The sequence below is a fragment of the Megascapheus bottae genome, chromosome 4 (genome assembly GCF_031878675.1).
Source record: "Megascapheus bottae isolate mThoBot1 chromosome 4, mThoBot2.hap1, whole genome shotgun sequence".
In the NCBI taxonomy this organism is placed as follows: domain Eukaryota; kingdom Metazoa; phylum Chordata; class Mammalia; order Rodentia; family Geomyidae; genus Megascapheus; species Megascapheus bottae.
In genome coordinates this window covers 27,524,626-27,534,023 of record NC_143512.1, presented here as the reverse complement: position 1 = coordinate 27,534,023, position 9,398 = coordinate 27,524,626, and the positions used below count along the sequence as shown (strand labels likewise).

General features: G+C 42.9%; 1 protein-coding gene across 1 annotated transcript in view; it reads left to right on the top strand.

Moving 5' to 3' along the window:
• The first annotated feature begins 225 nt into the window (after positions 1-225).
• Rhobtb3 (Rho related BTB domain containing 3) overlaps positions 226-9,398 on the top strand; it is a 65,018-nt gene continuing 55,845 nt past the window's right edge. Inside the window, exons 1-3 of the mRNA XM_090331047.1 lie at positions 226-304; positions 6,814-7,459; positions 7,641-7,866. Coding sequence (XP_090187173.1) covers positions 226-304; positions 6,814-7,459; positions 7,641-7,866 — 951 coding nt within the window. The remainder of the gene's footprint in view (positions 305-6,813; positions 7,460-7,640; positions 7,867-9,398) is intronic.

Below are 9,398 nucleotides of genomic sequence, written 5' to 3'. Positions count from 1 at the left end.
TGAATACATTACCATTTTGATTAATATTGCTCATGTTAGTTCCAGCAAACTAATTAGAAGACGTTGTATGTACATTTTAACATTTTAAACACATGGCACCAAAATCCATGTGAAATTATATTCGGAAAATCTTCAAGGGAGTGATAAAATACTGTAAGATAGGAAATTTCATAGTCTATACATAAATAATATAATAAAAGAAATATTCTCAAACATTCACATACCATGGTGAGTAAGGGTATAGATCCCGGAGACAAACACTTCAGAATCTCAGTTCCTTTACTCATGGCTTGGGAAGCTATAGGTAAGTTCCTCTACTTCTTTGTGCTTCAGTTTTGTCTCTAGTAAATTAGGATAGTAGTAGAATACACTCTGTGACTATTATGAGAATTATTAAGCTGGTATTTGCAAAGTTCTTAATAATAAATGTGTGTATAAAGGATGATGAAAATAATTCTCATGCCTCTCTAGCCAGAGTGTCATGGATAAGTCATTACCTGCTAAACATGGACATAAACATACCCTGTGCCCTACCAAATTCACATGTTTATTTTTATTGGTCAGTCGTAGGCTTGAACTCTGGGCCTAGGCATTGCTCCTGAGATCTTCAGCTCAAGGTTAGCATTCTACCACTTTGAGCTGCAGTGCCACTTCCTCACGTGTCAATTTTTTTTTGCCAGTCCTGGGCTTGAGCTCAGGGCCTGAGCACTATCCTTGGACTTTCTCAAGGCTAGAGCTCTACCACTTGAGCCTCAGCACCACTTCCGGCTTTTTTCTATGTATGTGGTGCCAAGTAATTGAACCCGGGTCTTCATGCATGCTAGGCAAGCACTCTACCACTAGGCCAAACTCCTGGCCTGTCACGTGTCAAGTTTAAAGAAAGACAGTCCTAGAAGATTTGTTTATAATAGGCAAGAAAATCTAGAAATAATTCACATGTCTATCTATAGCAGAATACATAAATATAAGTCTGTTGAATGCTATTCTATAATAAAAAGAAACTACAATCACATGAACACAATTCAATCTTACAAATCATGAGAAATAAAAGAATCAGTATGCAATAGAAATATGTACTGTGTGATACCACTTATAGAAAATTCAAGAAGAGGGGGGGTGGGGAGTGGGGAGAGGGAAATGTGGACCAAGACATGTGAAAGGGTATCAATGTATGTGAATTAATGCACCTTCTATCTGGCAAATATCATGTAGCCCTTTTATTAATTACAATAAAAATATATTAAAAAATAAAAGTAAGAAATGGAACACTAAAAAAAGAAAATTCAAGAGGAATTTATTAGGTATTTATATATAGACTAAAACGGCATGAAAAAACAAACCATCATAAAAGCCAGACTTATTATTGTCTGAGGAAAAAAGAGGACTAAAACTGAGGAGAGGGACTATATAGGACGTGTGTGTGTGTGTGTGTGTGTGTGTGTGTCTGTGTGTGTGTGTCTGTGTGTATGCATGTGTGCACAAATAGTCTTGCACTTTTTTACATATAAGATTTTAGGAATGTTTGTTTTATAATAATTCACTAAATGATACACACAGGCTTTCTGTATTTCACTTGCATGTGTGTAATATTTCAGAATGAAAAGTGTGAAAATTGAAAGGACAAAAATGTTTTCACAAAATAAATCACATTTGTAACCTCCTCTAGTACTGTGTTCTGGGTCCAGCTTCTTGATTAGAATAAGTGCTTAGGAGAGACGATGCTGTAGATGAATGTGGCTGCTCTCACTGTAACCTTAGCGTGGAATGATTCTTCACTGCAAAACAGAAAATTTGTTTTAATCAAAACTGCAAGACCATCTGTGGTTACACTTACAAAAATTTTACATAAAGCAGAGTTCTTGTTTTGAAAAATGCTACTTTTTTTTTTAAGTCTTGTTGAAACATATAGGAGGGAATGCTGAACTTTCTAGCTGTCCTTTAGTGGCTTACCCAAAAAAAGTCACTTCAAAACTGAGTTTCATTCTTGAAACACAGTCTCCTACGTGTTACATGAAACAGATTCTATCGAATACCATACAGTGGAACATATTAAAAACATCTGTGCTTTCAGTTTAACATAGTAAACTTCCCGCACACGTACCTTGTTCTAATACTTGGGCCTGTGTGTGTGCATTCAAGCTTTATGTGCATATTCTCAAAATATTTGCTGACAAAGGAATGCAGTTGTGTTGGAGAAACTTACCCCCATTTGTGTTCCATGTGTTATTTCAAACATTTTTTATCTTGGCAAGACAAAAAAAAGCTATTTCCTGAATAGCGTGCTCCTTTTTGACTTTCATTTTTAAGAAAGCATTGAAGAGGCTTTTTAGCGTTTTTGAAATGCTTAATATTTATCTGCATTCACATTTGGATCCTTAGTTCTTAAACAGTTAGCAAATTGTGACTCACACTTAGAGTGAATCCGGTATTAGGAAAAGTAAATATAAATTCATGTTTAAGACAGTGTCATTTAATAACAATTAGGACTGGATTTTTTCAGGTCTGGTTAGTCATCAGTTTTTTACCTTAATTTGGTTCTCAAAGTGTCAGAAATGTCAGCTTGGCTAATTGTGTGTGTCTGTTCTTGCATTTTTAATACTATCTCCATTGGTCCATCACGTGGGTTTATTTAAAACTCATTCAGAATCTCCTTAGCCAGACACAGAAGGGAGACATGAGGCTTTATGTTGAAACTACTGATGAGTCCTTCTCCTTTCTCCCCTCCCCAGTTCTTTACTTAGGACAGCTCTTGTCCAGCTCACTTACATATATGGACCATGTGGGGTGCCAGTGCCAATCCCTTCACAAAATATTTTCAAAACTTCATTTCTTCCTTCTTATTTTGGTTTAAAAAATCGAAGTATTTGTGAGTATACATATACATATTTAATTTTAGAGTTTCAGTTGGCATCTTCTCTACCCTAGATCAAGGTCCCTTTCTTTAGATAAAAAGTCTTAAACTTTTTGTTGTTGTTTTGTTTATTTTTTATTCACCAGATATTTTTTGTTTTTAACTTTAGAAACTTTGTATGTGTGTGTGTGTGCATGTGTGTGCCGTATTGGGGACTGGAGGCAGGGCCTGAGCACTGTCCTTGGGCTTTCTTCAAGGCTAGAGCTCTACCACTAGAACCACAGTACCACTTCCCAATTATTCTGTGTATGTGGTATTGAGGAGTTGGACTCAGGACTTCATGCATGCTAGGCAAGCACTCTACCGCTAGGTCATGTTCCTGGCCCCTGGAAACTTTCTTTTTTAAATAAACATGAAACTTGAGTATGAAAAGAAAACATGGCAAAGAGATTGCTCAGCCTAAAGTTAACAAGTGGAGGGCATCAGCGCTCAGACCTCTACTTCTGTGGCATCTTTCTCTGCCACACCTGAGGCAATGCTTCAAGATTTCTCTGTGGAAACCTAGTTTCTGTGAAACACAAACATGCAAAGCCCAGCTCCAGGACTGCTTTGTTCTGCAGGCCTGTCCTCAGCAACCATTGCTCTGATTCTAGTAATACTTCCAAAGTTGGTATAGTCAAATATGAGGAATAGTAATAGCTCATTGAGTTGCTTCACAGGTACCATATACTACAGCTCATTCTGGGATAAAAGTATCTAAGAGAGTGAATATGGAATGGTGGCAATTCCGCCATTAAAGGAGGGAAAAGTGCCGTTTGGAGTGGGAGACTTTCCTGTTTGCTCCCCAGTAATCTTGAAGTTGGGGACATATGATAATCTAATTTGCTACAATTTGTTTTAGTAAGAGTATTACTTTTAAATGTTAGTAAGGAAAACAACAAACACATAAACCAAATAGAAATTTTAAATGAAATGGAAATAACTCCTAAAAAGTGATCTTAAGACAATTTTGAAAAGTATCTTTAAGATGTCAGGAAATGGACCATCTGTGATATTCTATTAGCCAACATAAACAACACTAGCTGCTGTAATAATTGACCTCAAAATGCCTGGCTTAACTCAATAAAGATCTATTTCTCACTCATGTCATAGCACCAGGCATGCTGTGAGGAGGCTCTGCTATAACCAGCTATTCAGGAACTCATTCCACACTGCAGTGCCAATGTCTTCCAAAACATACTTCAAGGTTGACCTAGCTTCATCTGGCTGGTAGATGGAAAGATAAACAAAGTGGAGATGAAATACCTTCTTTTATATATTTGGGGGAATAAAACTGGTGATAATTTATTACATGGCCTTACATGTAAAAAGTTTAGGAAATGCATTTATATATCTTGGAAGATAAAATGAATTTGTGAGCGCCTAGTGTGTGTATGTGTGTGTGTGTGTGTGTGTGTGTGCGCGCACATGTGCACATGTGCATATGTGTGTGTTTCAGCCAGGTTTGATTTATCTTGAGCAACTTCCACTACTTTTTTTTTCCCTACTTGCCACAATACAGGAATGTGCAAATCACTAATCCATCTAGTCTTTCTTTGAACAGCAAAAATCATGCATTTCTCACCTGTATATGCAATTTGCTTATATGTCTATTGCTTCTTAATATTTATTTCCCCTAACCTCTTCTCCTCCAAGTCTAGCAAACCCTTCCTCATCTTTTTAAAACACATGACAATGTTTACTTCCTCTATGTGCTTCTCGGATGACACAGACCACAGATCTTAACAGTCACTGAAAATTTTATCCTTGCACTTCGTATGTTCTATTATGGGATGCATTAGATAATTGTTGAGGAGTCCTTATATTTTCAAAGGGATTGACTACATTAATATTCACAATCTAGTGTCCATTAATAGACTTAGCTTCTTGAAGGGAAGGATGGAGTTTTGTGTATCTTGCACGACTGTAAAGTACAGGCCTAACAACTGAGGGGGAAAAAGCAGATTAATTGGAATGCATCTGGAACCTTTTAGTTTATTCTTGTATGATTTGTACTATGATAAAATACATAACATTAAATTTGCCTTTTCCATTATGTTTTAGTATCTATGAAGGTAGAATGAAGTTTGACTAATCTTTCAGTGACTGGCTTCTTCCACTTACCACCCTGTCCTGCAGGATCATCTATCTTGGAGAATTTCCTACATTTTAAAATGCTGACTAACAGTTTATTGAGAGTGTGTGCAATGATGAATACCTGTAGCCCCAGCTACTCTGGCAGCTTCAAGCAGGGGATCACCTGAGCCCAGAAGTTTCGGATCATCTTGGCTAGCATAGCATAGAATAGTTTTGTTTAAGGTTATTATATTTACATACCATATTTTATTCAACTATTCTAGTATCTTTGTGCTTGCCTTGCACGCTACTGGAGGAAACTGATGTGAAAATGTATTTCCTGTGGGCCTGAGAGAAAAGATGATGTCTTGTCTAATTTTTCAGAATAGTTAATTAAGGCTTGTCTGCCTTGTATTAGGCCCTAGGAAATCATTTGGTACAAGATTAAGAAAAACACATATGCTTTTGTAGGCTGCCCTCACCCATTTGCCTGTTATGTCAGTTTCAAATGATGTTATAAATATTCAAATGACCCTTGAATTTTTTTTTAAAGAAAGGTTCCCCACTCCTATCTAGAAACAAAAAGAACTTATGCATAGGTGTAAAAGGGTAATTTATTTATTTAAAATCAGTGACCTGCCAGGCATGTAGGTGCAAACGTGTGAATCCCAGCTATTTCAGAGGATGAGGTGGGAGGGCCAAGAGTTGGAGTCCAACCTGAGCAAGATCTCATCTCAAAGGGAAGAAAGAGCAGGGAGCCCAGCGATTACTGACTAAGGCAGAGAATGACTTCTATTGTTTGCCTTCTATCTGAAGCATGGGAAACTATTCAAGTATTTTCAACCGAGCAGTAAGGGGCCCCACAATAAAGGGCTATTGACAAACCCAAGGCCTCTTACCTTTACCTTCGCTGGGGGTCCCAAATACCTCCCGTTTCCACACTCAAAATAGAGCTACTGAGAAAAGACACGACCCGTTTTTACAAAGTAGGGCAAAATAAATAAAAGGATAAACAAGAAGTGCTTTAGCACAGGGTGTCGGTGAGAATTTTAATGTGTCCAGAGGAGCCCCGGACCTGTGGAGAAGGGAAATCATCCTTTCAATCCACACACCGCCCTCCCCCCCCCCCCGCCCCCGCTTCCCCGGGATTTACACTGAGGCTGCAGGTATCCTTTAGGTAGACGTCAACCAACATCCTGCACTTGAGTGTGTCACCATGAAAGAATCTAAAGTATCCTCGCATCAATATCAACGTGATATTCTTTCGGTTGGTCTGACGACTATTAATGAAACATGTGGCCATAGTATATATATTTTAAAATCTCCAAGCAAACTAGCACAATTTTCTCTCAGTGTAGCAGCACGAACCTTCCCGCGTAAGATAAATATGCCCGACAGAGATGGACAGAGTAAATAAGCTCTCCATAAGACAAAGAGCCATTAGCCAATTCATTGATTTGGGAACAAAGCACCACTATTTTTTTTTCCCCCTCTGCAGCACCATGACTGTGGCCCTAAGTTTTGTTTTCTTTTCCTCTCTCAAGTATGGTTTTTGAAAACAGCCGGAGCGCATGTTGACAAATGACAGGGAGAATGAAACACTTTAGCTCAAGGCCAGGAGGGAGCAAAACTGAACTGCTGAAGCTGCAAATGGGCTAAGTAGAATCCCAGTTTTGCTAATTTCTCAATCTCTCAATCTCTCTCTCTCTCTCTCTCCCTCCCTCCCTCCCTCTCTCCTTCCCTCTCCCTCCCTCCCTCCCTCTTCCCCCCCCTTGCCCCCCCCCCCAGTGCGCGGTGGTGGGGGGTGGCCTCGCCGCCCCACCCCGCTGCCTTGGCTCTGGTTACAGCCTTTCGAGTTGAACAAACTTGCTGCGGGCGGCTCAGGGCCGGCGTCGTGTTTATTCATTTAGATTCCGCGGCGCGGGCGCCGGCTGCTCCTTTGTATCCGGCGGCGGCAGCCACTCGGGGGCTCGGGGACCTCGGCGAGGGAGCGCGTCCCCCACGTCCGCCGGACTCGGGGAACCCACACGTGTGGGGCCGAGCCCGCCGAGGGGCGGGGACTCCCCCCCCGCCCCCCCCCCCCCCCCCCGCCACCCCCGAGTCTGCCGGGAGGAGGAGAGAGAGAGCGGGAGGCGGGGCCGAGGCAGCGGTGGGAGGCGCGCGGAGAGGGGCAGCGGTCAGCAGAATCCACTCGGGGTTGCAGAGCTGCCCTGCGCCCGGCCACTCTCGGAAGGGAGCCACCGGCCATGTCCCCGGGCATTCCGTGACCGCCGTCCGTGCGCCCCCCCACCCCCGTTCCCGGGCTCCCGGCTTCCCGGGCCGCTCGCTGGCTCGCCCGGCCCCGGCTCTGCGTCGGTCGCGCCGCGGTGGAGGCTCGCGAGGGGATGAGCACATTGCGGGTAAATCCGCCGCCGCCGGGCTCCGCGACGCCTTGAGGGAGCGCCGGGCTGCTTCTACTCCGAGTCGCCGCCTGACCCTGGCCCTGGAGATCATGTAGGTACCGCCGTCCCGCCATTGTCTCCAGCCCGAGCGCGTGCCGTGCGCCCCGGGGCGAGGGGACGGGCGCCCACCCCGGGGGACGCGCGCGGGGGCCCCCCGCACTTCCTGTTCCGTGCCCAGAGAGGGGCGCGCTCACCGCCGCGCTCCCCCGCGCCCCCTTTCTCTGTCGCCGCAGGTCCATTCACATCGTGGCTCTGGGGAACGAGGGGGACGCGTTCCACCAGGACAATCGGCCGTCGGGGCTCATCCGCACCTACCTGGGGAGAAGCCCTCTGGTCTCCGGGGACGAGAGCAGCTTGTTGCTGAACGCCAGCGGCGCGGTGGCGCGGCCGGTGTTCACCGAGTACCAGGCCAGTGCGTTCGGGAACGTCAAGCTCGTGGTTCACGACTGTCCCGTCTGGGTAAGGGGCAAGCTGGCTCGTGCCGAGGCTGAGAAAGCGGCCCCCACCATCCCGTCCCTCCTTACCCCACTTCCACCAGTGTGGAGTGTCGGCGTTAGTTGTGTGGAGTTTTTTAACTTTTTTTTTTTTAAGTACTATTAACCTGGTCTTTTGTTTCATCGGGCGAGGGTGTGGGGAGGCTCAGAACTCCTGGAAGGTTAAGGAGTCCCAGTTGAGAATGCAGAGCCCTTGCTTCTTCAAGACTGAATATATAGGTTGTCCCTAGGCAAACAGCTGATTGTTGAATGTGGCAACCCCAAAGGGACAGGCTCACGAAGTTCCACTAGCTGAGAACATTGCTTTTGTTGTTCGTTTGTTTTTGGTCTTCTTCCCCCCCCCCCCTCCACAATGTCTCTCCAGTGTTCTATAAATACAGCCTTCTCATAGCTCAACACAAAAATAATTTTCCTGGGACACTGCAGAAACAGTATGGAAGGGGGAGAAAAGATAGAGACTGAGATTAATTTTAAAAGATACATTTGTAACACTACTGACCTCTGGAAAATTGTAAGTAGTGTTTTTAATTTTAGTAATGTGGTATTAGACGTTCCATTGTAGTAGTCCGGAATCAGAAATAGTAATTGTCAAAAAATTTTAAGCATCTATAAGGTTTTTAGTAAGTGGGTGAAATTGTAGAAGAGTTGTCAAGACTTAGTCTGATTCTGGAGTGTTTGGTAAAAGGACAAAGGAGTCTGTTCCTTAACACACTGAAGTATTTTCACTGATCCTTATTCTATTTCAAGTGTTCTTAATCTAATTTGAAAACATCCTCCTGTTTATTGGTATAAGGGATATTTCTGCTGAAGACTGATTTTTTTTCCTTTTTTTTAAAGAAGAAATTTAGTACCTGAAGAAAAAAAAGTTGTCATTGTGATGTGAGATTTTGCCCCTTCCTCCCTCCCCCTCTCTTCTCTCCTCTCCTCTCCTGTCTGTCCTTTCCTTTCGTTTTTCCTTCCCCTTCCCCTTCCCCTTTCCTTTCTTCCTTTCCTTTCCTTTTCCTTTCTTTTTTCCTTTCCTTTCCTTTCTTCGTTGGGAAGATTTTACTTTTTGCTTGCTTTGTTAGTGTTTTTTCTTTTTCTGTTCAGTGCTGGTGGTGGGGCTTGAACTCTGGGCCTGGGCTCTGTCCCTGAACTTCTATTGCTCAAGGCTAGCACTACTGCTTGAGCCACAGCTGTACTTCTGGCTCTTTCAGTAGTTTAATGTAGATAAGACTCTTAAGGCTTTTCCTGCCCCAGTTGCCTTGGAACCACAGTCCTCAGATCTCAACTTCCTTAGTAGCTAGGATTACAGGCATGAGCCACCAGCTCTGGCTTGTTTGGTTTACTTTTAAAGTAGATTTAAAAAAAATAGATCATAGCTATCAAGAAATAACATACTTTTCAAACAAAACATATAAAATGTACCTAGAAGAATTTCTTATGCAACAACTGGATCATGCAAATTTTCAGTTAAAGGAAGGATGTGTTCATGTGCTAAACTTCAGTTAAAAACAG